Here is a 23,186-nt window from a genome sequence, read left to right on the forward strand (position 1 = left end):
ATGCCAAATACCAAATATCTAAGCTCTGGGACTTATGCCTTCAAAAAAGAGTTTTAAAGGTTTTTCCCTATATAAGCCAAAGTAAAAACAGTTGACTCCGGAGTGCAGTCAATTTTGACCCCAGAGTCATGATTTGAAAAAACCTGACAGTAGACAATACCAAACATCAAATGGCTTTATGGTTTTGGACAAGAATATTTTTCCTATATCAATGAAAAACAAGGGAACCCCTGGACGTTGCATATATTGACCCCAGAATCATGATTTGAACAACCTTGGTAGAGAACTACAGCAGCATGCCACATACTAAATATCTTTGCTCTAGTCCGTATATAATATAATACATTATGTATTTGTAAAAGGTTTTTCTCTATAGAAGTCTTTTTATACCATGTGCTCCCAGGGCGGGGCCAGTTTTAACCCCAAGTGTATAATTTGAACAATTTTTCCCTATATAAGCCGATGCTACATAACTAATATCAAAGCCCTAGGCCATGTGATTTAGTACCAAAAGATTTTCAAAGTTTTCCCTAAACACGTCTATATAAACAATGTGACACCCAGAGCGGGGCCATATTTGACCCTAGGAGATAATTTGAACAATATTGTTAGAAGGTCATTAGATCATGCTTCATATAAAATATCAAAGCCCAAGGCCTGTGGTTTTATACATGAAGATTTACATAGTTTTCTCTATATAAATCTGTATGAACCATGTGACCACCGGGGACATATTTGACCCTAGTGATATAATTAAACAATCTTGATAGAGGCCCACTAGATGATACTACATACCAAATATTAAAGCCTTATACCATGTGGGTTTAGACAATATGATTTTCAAAGTTTTTCCTCATAAGTCTATATAAACCATGTAACCTCAAGGGTCGGGCCATATTAATTTTGATCCTAGTGATATAATTTGAACAATCTTGGTAGAGAACCACTAGATGACGCTACATATTAAATATCAAAGCCCAGGGCCCTTTGGTTTTGGACAAGAATTGTTTTTAAAAGAAAACGTTTTCCCCAAATACGTCTTTATTCACCAATTAGCTCCAGGGCGGGGCCATATTTGACCCTAGGAGGATAATTTGAACAATCTTGGTAGAAGACCACAAGATAATGCTACATACTAGATATCAAAGCCCCAAGACCCGTGGTTTTGGACAAGAAGATTTTTTAAAGTTTTTCCTTTCGGTTGCCATGGCAAAAAGACTTCTGTATGGAAATTTAATTTGTTAAACAATTTTAAAGAATACTATCCAAGGAACATCACTATGAAGTTTCATCAAAATTGACACGGTGGTTTAGGAAGAGATGTCGTTCATAGGAAAGTGTGGACGGACAGACGCCAGCCAGTGAGCGATCACAATAGCTCAACCTCAGCACTTTGTGCTCAGATGAGCTAATATGATAACATGCTACTGTTGATAATTAACTTTTCATAAGATATGTATATAAGTATTAACATTTACAACCTATATCTGGTATGCATGTATACACCATTATGCTGATGCATTTATTTTATAAATGTAAAAAGATATGACAATTTTTTTGTGTAAATCACAATGCATTTGAATAATTAACTGATGTACGACTGGTATAACGTAAAGAAATCAACAAGCTGAAGCATATTCTTCAAAGTTGTTGCCAGTAAATAATATTTCGGTTCAAAAATACTGTGGCAGCCATCTTAGCGGCCATTTTTTTAAAATAAACTTGATAGTTTTACATTTTCATCTTAATACATATTTCGTACTTTACATTGTGTTGATAATGATGATATATAGAAGGATATATACATTACCAAAGATGATTATTAATTTGTTTCTGATTTCACCTATCATTAAATATATTTTGTATTGACTTACCTCACCTACTAAAATATATATATTATCAATAATTTAGATGTACCCTTTAACAAAATAATAATGCTATTACAATTTATTATTACTTGATCAACTCGGGATTGCATAGTGTAAGGTACAAAACAGTAAATGGAAGCACACAAACGAAGTATATTGGTCGTAAGTTCAAGAAAATAGTATTTATCACATTTAAGTCCATATGAAATTGATATAAAATGTGTCAAAAAAAGTCTTATTTCATATCGATTTATGCATATAAATTTGTTGATTTATAACTTTAAAAATGTTATAATAATTCCAAATGAATTTAAAGCATTTTAATGCTTTTGTTTTGCAATTTTATATATTGGATGTCATTTTCATGTATCAGCGGCCATCTTGGCGGCCATCTTGAATATGAGGCATTTGCCCATTGACTAGAAACTGGCAACAGGCAGCTCTGAAAAGTACAGATTCTGGCAAACATTTTGATACGCAGAAGTTAATGTGCACGTTCATATAGACCACCTACTATCAGTTTTAAGCTACTTATCTAGCAAAATTTGCAGCATGAATTCTAAAGCAAATGAGTATGCCTATACCTTTAAATTATCAAAATGCCATATTCTCTGAAAATGTCAATGTATTGTCGCACTCTCCCTACAGCCCAGCCAAGGCCGCGTGCGACATTTTCCCCTTTCCGAAATTGAAAAAAACCCACCTCACTGGGAGGTAATATAGGTCCAGATGTGCCTTGGTGTCTGCAGTTCATCAGTTATTTTTAGGTGTACCCAAAGAGTATGGAAATTGACGTAGCACCGACACAATTACAGGTCATATGGCAACTTTCCAGCTTTGATGGTGGAGGAAGACCCCAGGTGCCCCTCCGTGTATTATTTCATCACGAGCGGGAACCTGGTTAGAACCACCGACCTTCCGTAAGCCAGCTGGATGGCTTCCTCACATGAAGAATTCGACGCCCCGAGTGAGGCTCGAACCCACATCGATGATGGGCAAGTGATTTGAAGTCAGTGACTTTAACCACTCGGCCACGAAGGCCCCCTAATAGATTAATATCCAGATTTTATGTTTAACAGGGCCTATATTAATTTAAGTAAATTTCAAATTAATCTACACAAATCCAACAATTAGTTTGCAATTGCTGTCAAGGTTATCTATCAAACTTTAAATTGTATTAAGAATGTATACATTGTAACATTTTCCATATTGTTTTATTATTAATTTGCTGACTGCTAGTTTAGGTATAACAATTTAAACTTTAAAGACGAAAGGATTGGTTTATAATACCAAAAGTAGGAAAATTATATTAACGTACGGATAGCATTAGATCTAAAAACACCACCGCTTTGGTCATGTTCTACTGCTTGGTTGGTTCTTGCTGGAAAAAAGAAAACATTATTTTCATAGGCATTCAAGTCCGATAGAACGTGAAGGAATCGTTTGAATTAGATTGGAAGCATAAAGCGCTACAAAGATACATAATAGTAGACTTTGTTTTAAAGAATTTGTTCATGAGAGGAGGTTATGGAAAATGCAAAACCCCTTTAATAAAACAAACAGGAACTAGGTTTCAAGAAATCATAAACAATTTGGTTTTGTCTACATTCTTAGTAACTTTAGACTTACTGAACATTTATCGTATTACATTGGTCATTATAGTGTTTCTCTTACAAGTGTTCTAGACAATACTTTACTAGTGAGCAGATACTTATAGGTAGTATCCAAAAGAAAAAAAAACACGTTTCTGCAACATGCAGCAAAACGGAATGCACAGCATAAAAATGTCTTCCTACAAGGTTGAACAATTTTCAATACATCTGAAGAACTGGGCAAAATTTCTCAACTACCATAACTTATTTGAAAGAAAAATGTGAATTTCTTGGGAAATGTATAAATTAAAAAATACCGATATCAAAACATTGGAAAAAAACGCACGGCAGATTACAGTTTTCGTGCGTTATGTAATTAGTGTTTTGTTAATTATACGAATATACTAAACCACTTAAAAGGGGAAACTTATTGAATAAAAGTAAATTAAAAGACGTAAAACATGTTACGTTATTGATAGTATTATGGCTGAAAAATGTTGTATTAATTAAATGAATGATCTTTACCAAGCTTGTTTAAAAATACTATAAATCGAATGAAATATAAGAAATTGAATATACTAGTAACGATCACGCATAATATGTTGTTAGCCACCATTTGCGTTTTTAGTAGAAGTATGCATATTCCTACGTTGGTTCACCTAGACGTCACTTTTCAAATTAGTATCCGATTTCTTTTATTTAAAGCTTCTTGTAGACTGGTATATTGTCTAAATAACAAGAACATGCATATTAACGTATGTGATGGGAGACATACATTTTTCGTAAAAACAAGCTCTGTGTGTAATGATATCGATATACCTGGAAGAATATGACCTCCGTTAAAAAAATCCGGACATTTAAAGTAAAATAATGTATAACTAACTAAACAGAATAAAAATCGAAATATATAGGACAGTTCAACACTTATCTCGATAGTTTCGAAAATGATTAGAGGAATTTCATATCACTGATCAATATTTAATGACGTACAACACTGTAACAACAGCTGTTTTCTATCACAGCAGTCAGCTTTTCTTTTCTAAACCTGATCAATTTCCTATCATTATAATGTTTTTCCGTTTCAATTTCTGTGAAAGTAAATAGTCCTTATTTTCCTACTTTCCTTCCCATTTTTTTTCCATTTATTTTTCTATCTTAATTCACATAAAATATCTTACCTTATTTGCAGATGACAATAATTTATACAGTTATAAAATAATTTCATATATCATACATTTACAGTTGGTCTTGTAATTTGCTGTATTCCACATCATAATATTGTATTAATGTGTGTACAAGTATTTATGAAATAAAGGCCCTTAAACGTGGTTCGAATGGGGAAAACTCACTAAAGCGAAAATTCCTTTAAACTTAATTTCTGTCTGGGCTGGAAGTAGTCTACACGAATGTTTATGATTTAACACTTAAATGAAACAAAAGAGTAAATCCACCAAAGACAACTTCTCCTACGATAATCAGAGCTGGAAAAAGAAATCTTTGTTTTATCGATGATACAATTACGGTAAAACAATTATTATTAAAGAGCAGGAATTCTCTGTTGTTGTTTTTTTTCAAGAAGCATATTATCTTCTGGAAAATGATTTATGAAGTATAAAATCATTCTTTTTTAACATTTTTGTTGTATTGTCTGAAGAACCATTTCAAACATCTATTTTGTGTATTAAATAGATAACATCAGAAGATCATGTTTTACAAGAACTTGTTACAGAAGTACAAAATAGTTTGCAAAACATGTATTTTTGTATTATTTTTCTTGGTCTTATTCCCCCTATGAAGTACAAAATAGTTTGCAAAACATGTATTTTTGTATTATTTTTCTTGGTCTTATTCCCCCTATGGTTTGATGTTGCCGTAATATACTTCAAAATATAAGAGTGCGGCCGGTATAGACGTGGCGAGAAGAAGAAAAGGGCCTCTAAATACGTAATTTAGAAACAAAAGAGACTGCAGGTGAAAACATGATACAAATTAATAAACACAAATAAACAAATGCTAAACTAAAGAATTAAAACAAAAGTTACAGGGAAGGAGAGATTGAAGAAGGCGTATGTGTGGGCAACGGGATGTGTTTTACCGATATCAAGTTACAATATCAAGAAACCTAGCTGAAAGTAGAAAATTCAAGGCATAGATGGGTGAAAGGAATATGTGCGGATGCACTATAACTAGAAGATACTAAGATACAATATAGAGAAACTGAAAATAAAAACATACAGAAGCGGAGAAGGGCTAATGAGGATGTTGTGCAGGATGTGTATGAATGCTACTAATATAATATTAAGAAACTGAACTGAAAGTAAGAATTAATCAGTACAGTCACAGTGGAGTGTATGTGGGCAAGCGTGCGGGATAACGGATATTTACAACATCTAGAAACTGAACTGAAAGAAATGAATTTACTTGGGCGATGAGGGTGGTGGTGGTGGGGGGGGGGGGGGAGAGGTTTGGGTTGAAGTATGTTGGGGTGATGACGCGGGATATGAGGGATAATAAGATAGGAAAAAGTCATAGGACCACAAGGAATGGTTTGCTAAAAATCACTACTTCAGCTAAATAACTAAATCTGGGCATGACAGGTAATGATCTATCACGTCCACTAGCACCAGCTTTATGTAAATGTTTACTAATTATTGCAATATATATATTCTTTTATTAAAAATCCATACAACTAAACTTAATCTGTACAACACTAAAACTACGGTTTTAAAAATAAAAACAAAAGAATTGTTAATCACTTACCTTGGGTAGATGGACGTGTAAATGCATTACTTCCATCTGGTTGGTCCTCTGCATCGCTTGAAGTACCTTGCAATTTAAATATAAGATCAAAATTACTTCATAACTTTCATTCGCATTCAAATAAGACATCAAATTTAAAACTCGAAGATATACGTCTGAAAGATTGAAATAATAATATCTTTGATATATCTTTTCAAAGTAATTTCAGACTTGAGAAAGTGCATTTCCGCGTGAAAGGCTGTCATTAGTCCAAGTGGCATCTTTGTGAAATAAAGTGATGGGGTTGCTTTGTTTTACCAGGGGATTTATTTTCGATAAAAACCTTCCATTATGACTGTATTGCCCAGATACTGCTTTCTGTCAAATTATTTTGTCAAGTAGTTTTTTCATTACTTGTCTTTGGGATCATGAGTCCATTATAGAGTTCCGCTTAAGCCGGTGCTAGGGGGCGTGAGAGGTGTTGCACATTTCATTACCTCTCATGAACAGACTCAGTCAAACCGAGTCTGCTATTATTTTGCTTGGTTGCATTCTATGCTTCCAAATGATCTTTTTACATATTTTATTTGCTAAAAGGGAAATGGGCTGACATGCTTTCTTTGTTATTGCACATATTTTCTAGAATAGTTAACTGACAAAGCTAGAATGAACATTTTTAAGTATCATGGGTGTTAGCTTGGTAAAAGCGTGCAAGACTTTTATCCATACCAGGGCATGGATTCTGACTGCGTCAAGTTCTTCTGCATTATAAACTTGCAAATCTAATAAAAAAAAAGTCTTAGAACAGTTGAAAAAACTATGCATAACGTAAATGTTCAGAGGGCTATGGATTAAGTATAACTCCTGGCAATCATATAGTTCGATCACAATCAAAGCTTAACAACTGAATAATGAAATTGAAAATAATGGATACTTGTATACTGAATTTGATTGAGCCGATATTTCTTCCTTTGGATATATTTCTGGAGTGAAGAAATTAGATATAGTTTAAACTTTCAGTAGCTGACCATCTGAATGTTTCTCATAATATTTCATATATAAAAACCATTGACACACCTATGCTTCTGAAATAAATATATAGCAATTGATTATTTACTAAAAACATTTCCGATTTTATATATTACTTTTATCTCAAATTGTGTAATTACACTGTTGGACCATCTTTAAATATACTGTATAACACGTTAGGTGACTTTTGTTACACCTGAATAAGTTGACCAATATTAGATAGATTGCTAGAAGTAATCTATTTCACTTTGAACTTGCCGTTTAAGGTCAAACATCGCTAGGTAGAGAAATTATTTAAAATTCTAAAATAAAACACTGAGAGATGGTCGTGAAGGGAATCCTGGGTAAGTGGAAGCTTTCTGTATTGTATTCTATTCTAGCAAATAAGGGTTTTTGTGAATCCAGAATATTCCATTTGCTACAATTCTAGTTTCTAATTTTCATTACATTTTCCAAAACAAAAGAAAAATGGTTTAATGCACTATTCAGGTTCAGCTTTGAAATAATTTCGTTATGCAAGAAAATGCACTGACTAATTGCAAGAAAATGCACTGTACTGTTTTCAAGAACATGCACTGACTAATTGCATGAAAATGCACTAAAGTTTGCAAGAAAATGCAGAGAACTGTTTTCCAGAAAATGCAAAGAAATATATGCCAGAAAATGCAATGCACTACATGAGGAAAATTGCACGATGTTGTGTGCAAAATTTAATGCAGAAAAATGCTATGTTATTATGTGCTGGAAATGTGATGCATACAAGTGAGTGAGTGAGTTAGATTTTACGGCGAACCGACACAAAAAGGCCATATATCGCCGAAAACAAGCGCTTTGGAAACGTAAATTGTAAAAATGTATAAACATATAAAATGTAAAGTAAATTGGAAAGCACGTCTAAAACATTTATACAAAAACGTATATAAAGGGTAAAAATATTAGTGACAAACAACAATATTGCAAAATGTGTAAAGAAAAATATATGATTTCAAATTTTGTGATAAATGTCTATCTGCTTTAAAAAAGGACAAGATATTGCTGACTGAAATGTTTTCAAACAACTGTTTCAAAGATTGAACGTCATAGTATGTACTGCGCTGTGGAACGAAGTCCACACAGTCGACTAAAATATGTTTAATAGTAAGCGGTGTCTGACATGGTACACATTCAGGTTGTTCTTCTTTGTTCAGAAGATAAGAATGAGTCAAACGGATATGACCTATTCGACAACGAGAATGAACAACTTCCTCCCTGCGAACTGATCTGTTCCCTTGGTGCCATTCACCTAAAGTAGGTTTAACCTCATGAAGTTTATTGAACGAAGCATTGTTCCATGACGATTGCCATTTAGATAAAATGTATTTCTTCATTGGCCTAAAATCAGTATATGGTAATTTCATATTAGATTTTGATAATAAAATGGATTTCTTTGCTGCAGTATCAGCATCCTCGTTTCCATCAATACCAACATGGCTAGGAATCCAACAGAATATGATAGACTTTTTGAAAGATAGTGCATGAACCCTGAGAAGAATATTTTGAATGAAAGGATTTTCCGTGTTTCGGTTGTGAATTGACTGTAAAACAGAAAGCGAGTCGGAAAAAAATAATAAACTTTTCTTCAATATATTTTGATATAAAATTAAGGGCCAAATCAAAAGCTTTTGCCTCGGCTGAAAATATTGTTGCGTTATTTGGTAAACGCAATTTTGACTGATGAAGGTGGCTGATGGCCGCACAGCCCACCCCCGAATCATCTTTCGAACCATCAGTGTAAATTGGAAAATAATCCTTGTAAAGTGACTTGATCTCATTATATTTGGATTTAAATATTTCAGGACTTGTTTCTGACCTTTTTAAAGGCTGTTTTCAAATCAAAAAGAACTGTAGGGGAAGCAAGAGTCCATGGTGGCGTATCCGAAATTGAATTTTCTTTGATATCTTCGAATTCAATGTCAGTTTCATTCATAGAAGATTTTATGCGAAATCCAAACGGTTTGATTTGTTTTGGTTTATTCTCATATGAATCAAAGTATTTGGGCTTAAAAATGATTTTATGAGCAGGGTTGGATTTGTTGGCAGTTAACTTAAAGCATATTGTAATGAAAGTTTTTTCTCGGCGTGTGTAAAGAGAGGGTTCGTTTGCCTCAACATACAAGCTTTCAACAGGCGATGTTCTAAATGCACCGAGAGCAATACGAAGACCTTAGTTAGAAACGTATGATTGCCAGGACTTTCTCTTTGCTTGTTTAATTGTTCTACGCGCTTTTGCTCTCAAAATTTTAACTGATTGTAGATTTTCCTTAGTTGGCCTTATATTAATTTTTTTAATCGCAGCTCTACGTTTTCTAACAGCGGTCTTACAATCGTCATCATACCACGGTTTATTTTTATGTTTTCCATTTTTTGAAGTTTTCGGAATAGACTTGTCAGCAATAGCGGATAAAATAACAGAAAACCGATCAACAGGATCATAAAGATTTGTGAAATTCTCTAGAGTCAAATGATTTTTACACAGAGTCTGAAATTGCTTCCAATCGGCTTTATTAAATTTAAAATATGAAGGGTTGTCTGAAGGCGGGTTAGAATCATTTGAAATAATAATTGGAAAATGGTCACTGCCATGCAAGTCATCTAGTACTTTCCATTCAAAATCGAGAAAACTGTTTGATTGACAAATTGTCAGATCAAGTGAAGAAAGGTTACCTGTTGCAGGAGGAAGATATGTTTTCGATTTATCGTTGAATAAACAGAGGGAATTTCTTTCAAAAAATGTTTCAATAATTTGACATCTACTGTTGCTGTCAGAACAGCCCCAAAATTCACGATGACCATTAAAATCCCCCATAAGGAAAAAGGGCTGTGGTAATTGTTTTATAAGATGGTCCAGATCTTCAAGATAAAGTTTGAACTTAGGAGGTATATATATATCGAGCAAAAAGTAATCGGTCGATGCAATGTAACATTTAATGCAACTGACTGAATATTAGTATTGAGAACAATTTTTCTATCTGGACATGCATTATTTATAATAATAGAATTCCCACCAGAAGCTCTTTCTGCATTAGAATTAATAAAGTTATACACTGTGATTATTTAAAGATACATTGTCGGTTTCCTTTAAAAATATTTCACTAAGGCGCAGAATTTCATTAAAATTAGCTTTAAGTCCACGACAATTCCATTGAATAATTTTTCTGGACATTTAATAATTGTTTAAAATGGTAAACAAAAACTGAACGACTGGAAATTTGAACAATAGATTAGTGCTGCATTGACACGGGAGGTTGGACCATAATATAATGCAATAACAATACAGTTAATTATCTATATAATGATATTGATGCAATGGATTTGATGTGATTTCTCAGGTTCTGGAGTAATCCGAAAATAGAAAAAGGATTTTGGATAACGGATACCCAGTCTCAGTATGAAGAAACTGAATTGAAAGGTAAACGAGTGACATGGTAGTTATTTCTGTGAGCCACCGAAACCGAAGTGTTCAGTCATTGTACGGTGTTTTAAAGCCGTAGTCTTTACACTTTCTATTTTAAAGCTCATATTCCAGAACAAAATTCATATTCATATTTCATATTTTCTCAGTGTTACTCAAGGAATCATTTTCAGTCTCCTACTAATTGTTACCTTCCCAAGATGTGCCTAGTTAATCAGTACAATTTAAAATCTGTAGCTATTATTCTTTTTGACTTGAAAGTCGTGAAAGGAAATGTTGGCGGACCGACGGACGGACGGACTGACAACGTCGTTCCATATTTAGTCCCGTTGTTTTTAAAAAATGCGCAAAAGAAGAAAAGAAAAGGTTTCCCAGCACTGCCAAGATTAGGCAGTGTATAAATTCTGGTTTTCAATAATTGCATGTTAAAACACAATGAAATTAAAGAAGTATTTATTTGCAGAATTTTTAAGTCAATGGATATTCGTTTACATTTGAATTTAGTAAATATGAGAAGATTCAGCGAATTATAGAAATTTACATGTAATGGAATAATTATATATATATATTGATTACTGGGTTTGTTAGTGACATGAAAGGAAATATGTGGAATCAGTATGATGAGGAGTGCGGGGTGGCGAGGTGCTAGCCGAATCCTCCTTTTTATCATACTCACCCGATATGATTATCAGGGTCGCTAAACTTGGTTTATGGACATATATTTGAGCCTAGAACGACATGAAAATCTATTGACCCTCCACAGAAAAAATTGTAGGGGGTCACCACGTGACCACTTTCATCCAAGGAAAATGTAGGAATCTTATGGGAGATAAAACAAAAGTTTATTTCATTTTTAGTAAACACCATGTTGCAACAAGATCTGCACTAAAAGTTATGCAAGTGACAAGATCTGTTAACTATTACAAAATATTAACCAAAATGTAATTAATATTATTATAAGAAAACATAAATGTGACACTTGAGTAAAACAAATCACTCTAGGGGTATATGTGTGTGCTTGGTAGAGAAGTTGGATACGGAGGTATGAAGGTGTCTAAGAAGCAATTAAAGTTTGAGTCAGAATATTAAAAGACCTCCGAGTAGATGTTGGGATAGCAGTGTCTCTGAGGAGAGGTGAGAGAGAGAGAGAGAGAGAGAGAGAGAGCATATAAACATATAACATATAAGATATTATAATGTCTACTAAAAACGTAAAGTAACACGTTTTTGAGGGATGAGAAGAGATAACATTTGTGGCGGAGAGGGAGTAGTTTGAATTGGATACTAATGGGTAGCACTATGAGAGAATTAAGGTATGGCGAACCCAATGGTGAATATTTCAAATAACAATTTTACAGCAATGTACTATCCAGTGAGGGACTTGTATGCAAAATTTTAACAACTTTTACCGTGACGTTGTCTTTTTAAATTTTGTAAAATGCATGATAGTTCCTTCACCTCAAGTAGAGACAAATTTCAAAGTGGTGGCCACTGTCCAAAACGTTTGCAGAGAATCCGTTATTCCATTATTTTGCTAAAAGAAACATCAAACTATTGGTAAACAATTATAACACACAAAATAAAACCGTGAATATTATTTTTTTCCTAGGGTGCCTCAAGCAAAAGGATTTAATGAAACAGAATTCCAACTCCAACATTGAAAAATAAAGGTCGAGCCCAGAGGGAATCTTTAAAATTTTGCTCACTTCATTTAAAAATCATTTGTAGCAGAAGTAAAACCTACCTACATTTCTTCCACAATATTAATTTAAAGAGTAAAGCAAAATAGAGAACTTTTACCGCGTGTAGCTCAGTATTTCTGAAGATGTCTAACTCTGTCTCCTTCTGTTTCAGAGGTAAATTCACTTTGAACAGCAAGAAATCACTTATCAAATTAATTTTTTTCACTTTTCCACAATACACTAACAATAAGTCTTGAAAACTTACTAGAAAAAAGGAATATAGATTCCACTGGGGCTTGAACCTATGTCCCCTGAAAAATAGCATACTATAATTTGTTTTTCTTTCGACTGATGCAGTCCTTACGTATTAAACAAAAGTACATTGATCAATGGGTGAGAATGTAATTATAGGTCAAACTTGTTTTGGTGTTCAAGAATAAAAATCGTTTTCGGATAATAATAAAATATTGTCCAGAAAAATTGTATGACATCAAGATCTTGGATGAGTTAGGTTATTAACGAAATCGGGCCTGTAGGATAAGAGTTATGTGTCCTTGATTGACAAAATTTGCTATATTTTACATCATTTACACTCTAGCATCTTCATTTCTTCATCAATCCTAATCATATTTAGATAGTATGTGTAAAACCGCAAGATCTTGGATAAGTTCGATTATGAGCAAAATCTACAAAAATTACTATATATTACATTGTTTACACTCTAACACCTTTATTTCTTTACCAATCCAAAACATATATTTACATAGTATATATATTGCCATAAGACCTTGAAACAGTTCAATTTTGATAAAATCAGACAAGTAGAACCAGAGCTATGGGCCCTTGATTTTGCAAAAATCCCTTTATTTTTACTAGTTTACACTATAACGCCTTCATTCCTTCAGCAATCCAAATCAATGTGTATGAGCAAAAGATCTCAGATGAGTTCGATTATGAGTGAAATCTGACTATAAGGACTAGAGTTAATCGACATTGATTTTACAGAAATTGCTCTATTTTTCTGCAACTTCATTTCTTCACCAGTCCAAATATTATTTACACAGAATATGTATGATAAAAAGATCTTGGATGAGTTCCAAGAGCTAAATCAGTTTAGTAGGACCAGAGTTATGTGCTCTTAAATTAAAAAAAATAAAAATGCTACATTTCACATTGTTTTGCATTTTCTTTTTTCACCAGTTCTAATCATGTGTATGTGATTGATTTGAAAGTTCAAGTATATATCATCAGGTGGTTTCAGGGAAGATAACTCTGGACTGATTTTATTTCAAATTACCCACATTTGTATTTAATTAAAATGAACATATTTTCGTAACTACTTGTATGATTGGTTCCAAATTTCATTTAAGTGATCAAGTGGACCCAGACACTCAGGATAGACAAGTCCGGAATGAATTTTCGACAGATAATACAAATATCCTCCCTTTATTTGAATTTGAATGGATATTTCTCAGTAACTTCTGACAAGACTTTCGAAGTTTCATCAGTGTCATCAGGGTACTCAGATGATTAAGTTAGAAACCTCTGGACTGATTTATATCAGATTAGGACTGATTTATATCAGATTTCCTCCATTTGTTTTTAGCTCACGATGATTTTATTAAAACCTTTATAACACTATACTCACCATAGCATTTCTATTCCAAGTCCGTTTGTTTTTATGTATGTCATATGATATTTCATAGCTCGATGTACTAAGCTTGAAGCAGGCCTGAATAAATCACATGCAAGAAATATATATACTGTAAACCTAGAAACGTTCGCGAACACTATATTTCGCGTTTTTATGACGACAGACGATTAAGCGGCTATAAAGATTCGCGGAATACGCCAGTCGCGAAATACGCTGAAACCTAATAGCATTAGCACATAACAAACGGTCGCAGGTAGAATTACAGATAAAGCTGCACATATGTGCAAATACTAGTAATTGGTCACTTATCCTAAATACATTTTTAATGTACCTAACTTTGTGATCGTGAGTGAAATTCACGTTCCACAATATACCGTTTGTAATCACAAATCACTGTTTAGTAGCACAAGAAAGCAGACCAATATGTCTATACGGAATTTTTTGTGATCAATTTTTATCAAACAATCATATTTTATTAAACATTGTTCCCTGTAATAACTGGACCGTTGCTGAGCAAGGTAACAGTGTTTTAACAATAAAATTTAATGTCTGATACGGTAACATAGCCAAGGTGATTAAAATAACAGGCTCAAACAAATATTTTACTATTGTCAGTGTTTGACATAATTACCTATTTTCGCTAAAATTAGATGTTTGCATATTGTCACATAGATGATGTATCTGTTTGTATCACATGTTTGTTTAAATTACTTCATTCGTCATATAAGTATATAATATATTAAATAAACTATAATAAGAAATTTCTACATTATTAAAACATTAAAACTTTTCTAGTGCCAAGTAGGTTTCTATAATCGGCGTAGAAGATAAACGACAAATCACAGCATTGTTGTCAAGTACAAGGAAAACTACAAACTTTCGCGTTTTCATGGTATCTGGCTGGTTCGCGGCTACAAAACTTCGCGGATACACATCAACCGCTTCTTGTTTTCTAATTTTTGATGTTTCTGAGAAAAGAAATAACGATCGATAAATCATGCAAAATACTCGCCATATTATAATGATATACCACTTATATGATACGGTCGTTCAAGCGATATCATGTTTAATTTGCGAAAACAATATATGCGCTTCAGTGTAATCCTAATTTAGCCGACATAGGGTTTTGAAGAAAATTATGAGACAAATTGCGATCGCGGTGTTTAGACGGACTTATAACTGCTAGAGGGGTGTAAAAGCTAACGAGGTGGGTGGAGAAAGTGGGGATAGGAGTCAGAATGAGTGTGCGAAGGATACCAGTGCCAAGAAACACCTTAAGTTATAAGTCAAACATTAACCTATACTATTACAAAATTTGATCCAAGTGACCTTGACATTTGAATTATTCGACCCTAAACTAATGGATGTCTGTCCCTTGTTAAGATCAATAGATAAAAGGGAAGGGTAGATTTCCCGGAACCATCGAACACCCCAAACACAGCTATAGAGCCACACATCCTGATGTTACATTTGATGATCATGAAAGCAATAATTAAAACAATATATTGAAATTGAGAAGCTTGTTATGAATGAAAAAGTGCTTGGAACCAATGTTTGTTTGATGACCTATTTAAAGACAGAGGTCATAAGTTATAACGAAGTGGTCGCTGGAATCCCGTTTCCATTTAAAAAACATAAACAGTATCAAAGTGTTTCTATTAAATTTTAGTTCGATGTGTTGAATATTTTAGTTAAATACGTCTTAAATTTCGCATGATTTATTAGCTTTATCTCTGCACATTACACAATGTGTGTATTATGTCATTGAGTTTTTCTTCATCAAAGACGAAAAGTTCCATTCATAAGCATATTTCATTTATAGGGGGCTAATTAATTTACCTTCATTCTGTAATATTTTCTTATGTTATCTGAAAGGATAACAGAGATAACATGTTATTACTGTTTTTCGGAAATGTTAGGACTATTTTGGGGGCGATTGTTTACTGTTGCTTGCAGACATATGATATTAAGAGGATCTGAACCGTATTGTTCACTCTGGGGCTAATCGCCTAAAATATATTTGAGCACCGAGGGCAGGAACAGACTGTATAAATGAAAGATTGTTATAACTAATTTATATATTATCTATATAATACTTGTTCATGTTTATTTGGTTTGCATATCTGTAGTTTGCTTTCTTTGGAATTTCTTGTCATCTGGTTACATTTGCAGTATAAATTAAATCAACAGATTTGTCAAATATTGCTTTATTTCCCTTTTTATACTGATATTTTAGACAATTCATTTTATTGTTACACTGCCAGGATTTCTCAGCTTCTGTTTCTTTTAATATTAAAACTTAAATGAGATTTTATTAAGGTTTTTATGACTCTTGATTTACCGAACAAGCTTTAAGTGAATAAATATCAATTTTTCCTTGATTGTAATGCATTATTCTATGTTGTTACGTCCATCCAATCTAAACAATGATCAGTCAGCAACAAAACGTCTAAAACTGGACTTAAGAGGTACGTTTGAAACAGGATTTAGGCGATCTAAATTTGCAAACTGTGTACGTTCAATATTGAAACAATGAAACAAAACAAGATATTTATTTTTCCCTATTCGGAACTCCCTCTAAAGGTATGATATTTGATATATACGTTGTATCAATGTAAACTCCTGCGTTATTGCAGTGTAACGCAAACGTAGCTATTTTCGACAGTGTAGTTCACTAAATGCGAATAAATGAAATATGTGTTTCTTAAACTTTTGACAGATGAGAAGATTTAAAAGATTTGAAAAAAAAATGAAAATTAAACAGAATCAATATTACGACATAAACAGCTATTTTGGGTTGTATTCGAGTTCTAAATCATTATTGATAAGAAATCGTTAATGGATTGTTTTAATAATCCACTATCCTTATATGCATTATGCTCATTTTCACACATTTATTTTTAAAAGTCCAAAAATATGTATCATATTTTGTAAATAATAAATAGCCACAAGTCTGGTGTGAGACTGATATATCATGCCGCATGAAGTGTGTGTTATATTAACATTGAAACACCCATTTTTTGATTTATGCCTTATTAAATATCAGATAAAAAGATGTTCTGTTTAGGATATTCTGTTATATTTTTGTTCTGATCTTTTGTATAAAATGTGATATACAGTTGTACATGCTACATCTGGTTAAGAAATCAGTGCATGTTTATACCCTAAATTGTGCATATTTACCAATACCATTTACGACTAAACAAACATAACCATGGTCATAACAACTGTCCGGAACAACAAAATGGATTAGGTAAAAATAAGATCTTTAAGTATGAAGTGACAATAGTAAAAAAATACATAGTAAGATCTTTTGGAAGCATAGGGCTGAAAAAGCAAAATGAAAAAAAAATAAAATAAAAATAAAAAAATAAAACGCGGTTTGATAGTCGTTCACGAGAGGAAATGAAAAGAATAACATCTCTCAACACCTCCACCCATCCTCGCCCATGGCATTGGCTGAAGGTGGCATCTTTAGTAATATACATTGAAAGGACACTGAAATAACCAGAAATTACAACAAGACGAACAAAATACCTATGCTGATGCCTTAAGCAGATTACCTTTAAAGCTATATAATGCTATTCAAACGTGTTACGTCTATAGCACATGCTGTATAAAAACGAAACTAGGACAGAAAAAAAAGAATGAATGCAGTTACATTTTTCATAGTATATCAAAAATGGCACGGAGTAATACCAGATCTTATTAACCTGGCTATTAAGTCTCTAAATCTGATACAATGCAATAAAAAACGAACATATTTTACCAGTGGTATTTTCACCGGCTGCTGCCATTTTACCGGATAGCGGAAAAGGAAATAGAACTGCACATGCGCTAATTATTTAAGCCGTCACAGGTGCATAACTACACGATTGGTACCTAATATATATCGATAATTTATTTATGATAAATATATTCTAGAGACTGACATTGTAATTATATTAATATGTAAAAAAACTTATTATTACGATTCTTTTAAATATATCTGAGACCTGTTTAAAACATAAAAAGTATTGTCAGCCAATCGCAACAAAGACCATTAAGAATGGATAATATACAGTTAATCACAAAGACGTAGTCGTTAACATTTGATTACTGTTATTAAAACATTCTTCATTAATTTCATAAGTCTAATACTTAACACACTTTTGTAGTTTTATACCTTAAACAGATATAGTCTAAAATGACAGAGATTTATGTCCTGGAAATTGTATTGTTTCATTTTTGTTTTCACAAAGACAGTTTTCTAGATATATCAAACGACTTTGCTTATAGAGTTTACATATATTTTATTAGACATATCTTACCTTCATTTTCCAAATTATCCAAACCGTGTGGTTTTCAAACATTCAATTAAACTGAAAATATTCCCAAAAAACGTTTGGTAGAACGGACGTAAAACATTAAATTTTACTATAATTATGAACTAAGTCAACAGTGTCTTATTATTGTATAACATCAAAACGCGCTCAAAATATTTAAATTTCATTTTTTTTGTAATATCATGATCTATCGGTAATTTCCGTCCCTCTTTTCCCAAACATGAAGTTTAAATGAAAATATCATTAAACTACAAAGGTTATATTCCACTAAACGTCACAATCCATGTTAATTGTGACAAAAAAGAATGGTACCACTTTATATACTAAACCATTCTTATTCGAAACTTGACACTAACATTTCCTTTACATTTCAATAGAGAAAATGATTTTTGAACATTGACCCTGAAAATATCATTCACATAATGCAGGTAAAAAGATCAAAATTGCGTATATTGGAGATAAGTATCAGAAACAAGAGGACCATTATGGTCTTGAATCGCTCACCTCTTCCAACATGACCCAGTTTTGAGCATGACGTCGTTTTTTCTATTATTTGACATAGTGACCTAGTTTTTGAGCTCATGTGACCCAGTTTTGAACTTGACCTAGATATTATCAAGATAAAAATTCTGACCAATTTTCATGAAAATCCATTGAAAAATATGGTCTCTAGAGAGGTCACAAGGTTTTTCTATTATTTGACCTATTGACCTAGTTTTCGAAGGTACGTGATCCTGTTTTGAATTTTATCTAGATATCATCAAGGTGAACATTCTCATTAATGTTCATGAAGATCTCATGAAAAATATGGCCTCTAGAGAGGTCACAAAGTTTTTCTATTTTTATATCTACTGGCCTAGTTTTTAACCGCACGTGACCCAGATTCGAAACTGACCTAGATATCATCAAGGTGAACATTCAGATCAATTTTCATGAAGATCCATTGAAAAATATAGCCTCTAGAGAGGTCAAAAGATTTTAATGATTTTAGACCCACTGACATAGTTTTTGACCGCAGTTGACCCAGTTTCAAACATGACCTAGATATCATCAAGATGAACATTCAGACCAACTTTCATACAGATCCCATGAAAAGTATGGCCTCTAGAGAGGTCACAAGGTTTTTTATTATTTGCCCTACTGACCTAGTTTTTTAAGGCACGTGATCCAGTTTCAAACTTGACCTAGATATCACCAAAGTCATTCTGACCAATTTTTATTGAGATCCATTCACAAGTATGGCCTCTAGAGAGGTCACAAAGTTTTTCTATTTTTAGACCTACTGACCTAGTTTTTGACCGCACATGACCCTGTTCCGAACTTGACCTAGATATCATCAAGATGAACATTCTGACCAACTTTCATACAGATCCCATGAAAAATATGGCCTCTAGAGAGGTCACAAGGTTTTTCTATTATTTGACCTACTGACCTAATTTTTGATGGCATGTGACCCACTTTCGAACTTGATCTTGATATCATCAAGATGAACATTCAGACCAACTTTCATACAGATCCCATGAAAAGTATGGCCTCTAGAGAGGTCACAAGGTTTTTTTATTATTTGCCCTACTGACCTAGTTTTTTAAGGCACGTGATCCAGTTTCAAACTTGACCTAGATATCACCAAGTTGAACATTCTGACCAATTTTTATTGAGATCCATTCACAATTATGGCCTCTAGAGAGGTCACAAAGTTTTTCTATTTTTAGACCTACTGACCTAGTTTTTGACCGCACATGACCCTGTTCCGAACTTGACCTAGATATCATCAAGATGAACATTCAGACCAGCTTTCATACAGATCCCATGAAAAATATGGCCTCTAGAGAGGTCACAAGGTTTTTCTATTATTTGACCTACTGACCTAATTTTTGATGGTATGTGACCCACTTTCGAACTTGATCTTGATATCATCAAGGTGAACATTCTGACCAATTTTCATGAAGATCTCATGAAATATTTGGCCTCTAGAGAGGTCACAAGGTTTTTCTATTTTTAGATCTACTGACCTAGTTTTTGACCGCATGTGACCCAGTTTCAAATTTGACCTAGATATCATCAAGATGAACATTGAGACCAACTTTCATACAGATCGCATGAAAAATATGGCCTTTAGAGAGGTCACAAGGTTTTTCTATTAATTGACCTACTGACCTAGACTTTGATGGCATGTGACCCAGTTTCGAATCAGACCTAGATATCATCAAGGTGAACGTTCTGACCAATTTTCATGAAGATCTTGTGAAATATATGGCTTCTAGAGAGGTCACAAGGTTTTTCTATTTTTAGATCTACTGACCTAGTTTTTGACCGCACGTGACCCAGTTTCGAACTTGACCTAGATATCATCAAGATGAACATTCAGACCAACTTTCATACAGTTCCCATGAAAATTAGAGAGGTCACAAGGTTTTTCTATTATTTGACCTACTGACCTAGATTTTGACGGCACGTGACCCAGTTTCAAACTTAACCTAGATATTATCAAGGTGAATGTTCTGACCAATTTTCATGAAGATCTTGTGAAATATATGGCCTCTAGAGAGGTCACAAGGTTTTTCTATTTTTAGACCTTCTGACCTAGTTTTTGACGACACGTGACCCAGTTTCGAACTTGACCTAGATATCATCAAGTTGAACGTTCTGACCAATTTTCATGAAGATCTTTTGAAATATATGGCCTCTAGAGAGGTCACAAGGTTTTTCTATTTTTAGACCTACTGACCTAGTTTTTGACGGCACGTGACCCAGTTTCGAACTTGACCTAGATATTATCAAGGTGAATGTTCTGACCAATTTTCATGAAGATCTATTGAAATATATGGCCTCTAGAGAGGTCACAAGGTTTTTCTATTTTTAGACCTACTGACCTACTTTTTGACGGCACGTGACCCAGTTTCAAACTTGACTAGATATCATCAAGATGAACATTCTGACCAACTTTCATAAAGATCCCATGAAAAATGTGACCTCTAGAGTGGGCACAAGCAAAAGTTTACGGACGGACGCACGCACTGACGGACGACGGACGACGGACACCGCGCGATCACAAAAGCTCACCTTGTCACTTTGTGACAGGTGAGCTAAAAATGGACACTCAAGTTGATTATGGTTAATTACACTATAATGTTTATTATATTTTAGGTTCACGGACGAGCTTTTGTTACTTACGTCAAATGCAATATTTTGTCAGTACTTTACACAGAGAGAACCGTTTAGTGATATACATCTACAATTACCATCTGTCTTCTATAAAGAAAGGCCGAAATCTTTAAATCTAAAGTACAAGACATTAAACAAAAATATACCGTACGAAACAAACAAGTAAGGTTTAAGGTTTACGCATTTATAGATAAGTTTAAATTACTAAACTTCAGAAATCACTCCAGGCGTGTAGTTTTGTAGGAATACAGTTATGTCATATGTTTTTCACCCAGTAAAACGATAATAAAGCGACTGAAGTTTAATTCTCTTGACCGAAAAGGCGTGAAATATAGCGGGTCACAATGGTTTATCTGCCACTCATGTTACGTATGTTACTACGTCCTTTAATGTACATTTATGTTATAGCTAGATACTATCAAAAGCGCGTTGTGCTGACAAAGCGAACATATGTTTCATCAGGATGAGGTAAAGTGAAGTTGACGTCTTGCCGACTTCAAAAATACTTAATCTTGTGATTTATTACATTTATGTCTCTATTACAGCAACCGCAGTAAGTGAACTTCAAAATACCCGAAACTGTAACAATTAAAATGAGAAATGATTCTGTAACACGGTTTGAGTACTAGTTATTAGGTTTGAATACATACGTGATTTAACTAGGGTTGAGAACAGTTGGTTTCCACAAACCTTTAACACGTCCATTTAATTCATGCCTAAATGGAAAGTACTAACTCACGATATTGACCTTAAATCTGGCAGGTATATCAGTAATGTAAACTACAGTAATCTCCCTCAGATACATAAACGCAATAAGATTCACGAACTTTTTTTCACACGAAGTTAAACGTCTATACATGTTTTTTTTTTTTCAAACTGTAAGCGCTTTTATGGGATTCGAACGAGTTAATCCTGTAGGTCAATGTGCCGTAATTACATAAATTCCAATTTAAAGCTCCGTTCGCCGCTAATTCAACGTTATGTACTTTAAAAATATTTCTCTTCTTTTCACTTCTCGTTTAATTGCAACAAAGACCAAGTGCGCAGGTACTGCTCTTAAGTATATAACGTTGGTGTTAGTCTTCTTTAGCTATCAAGAATTTCACAGATACTTTAACACCTATTAAAGAAACAATACAATTGTGCGAGTGTAGGTACTTCCACCCGTTATACTAATTAACCACATTCTTAATACTGCTGAATAAATTATTATCGTTAAACTTTTTCATTGAAAATTCTTAGAATGTAGGGTTTAACGTCGCGCCGACACAGTTCAGGTCATATGGAGACTTTCCAGCTTATATGGTGGAGGAAGACCCCAGGTGCCCCTCCGTGCATTATTTCATCACGAGCGGGCACCTGGGTAGAACCACCGACATTCCGTAAGCCAGCTGGATGGCTTCCTCACATGAAGAATTCAACGCCCCAAGTGAATGCAATTGTTCCTTTTAAAATCATTTCAAGGAAGGGGAGGTCTATGTGATAAATTATTTTCATCAAAAGAATAAAGGAAAGATGTATATACTATACATTTACTTCTATAAAATTTATGAAATGATTGAAATAGTATATGTAAATTTTATTCATTTACAAGTTTGTGAGCAGATTGTTATTCTCTCACATCTCTTTTTTTTCAGTACATGGTAAAAGTAAATGCAGTCAGAAGACCTCTAATGTCACC

At 33.5% G+C, this 23,186-nt stretch overlaps 1 protein-coding gene across 4 annotated transcripts in view; it reads right to left on the reverse strand.

Annotated features, from left to right (window-relative positions):
* The window catches only part of LOC128551186 (uncharacterized), a 69,746-nt gene extending 50,992 nt beyond the window's left edge, over positions 1-18,754 (reverse strand). The window contains exons 1-3 of one of the 4 annotated variants that reach the window (XM_053531762.1): positions 17,785-17,864; positions 6,221-6,286; positions 3,187-3,249 (exon numbers count right to left, since the gene is read on the reverse strand). In XM_053531762.1, the coding sequence (XP_053387737.1) occupies positions 3,187-3,249; positions 6,221-6,286; positions 17,785-17,812 (157 nt within the window). In that variant the 5' untranslated portion in view covers positions 17,813-17,864. Of the gene's footprint in view, positions 1-3,186; positions 3,250-6,220; positions 6,287-17,784; positions 17,873-18,325 lie in introns of those variants that run through there. The other 3 variants (XM_053531776.1, XM_053531765.1, XM_053531768.1) reach the window with 3 other exon arrangements.
* Between the last annotated feature and the right edge of the window lie 4,432 nt (positions 18,755-23,186).

This window comes from Mercenaria mercenaria, chromosome 2 (assembly GCF_021730395.1).
Source record: "Mercenaria mercenaria strain notata chromosome 2, MADL_Memer_1, whole genome shotgun sequence".
NCBI lineage: Eukaryota > Metazoa > Mollusca > Bivalvia > Venerida > Veneridae > Mercenaria > Mercenaria mercenaria.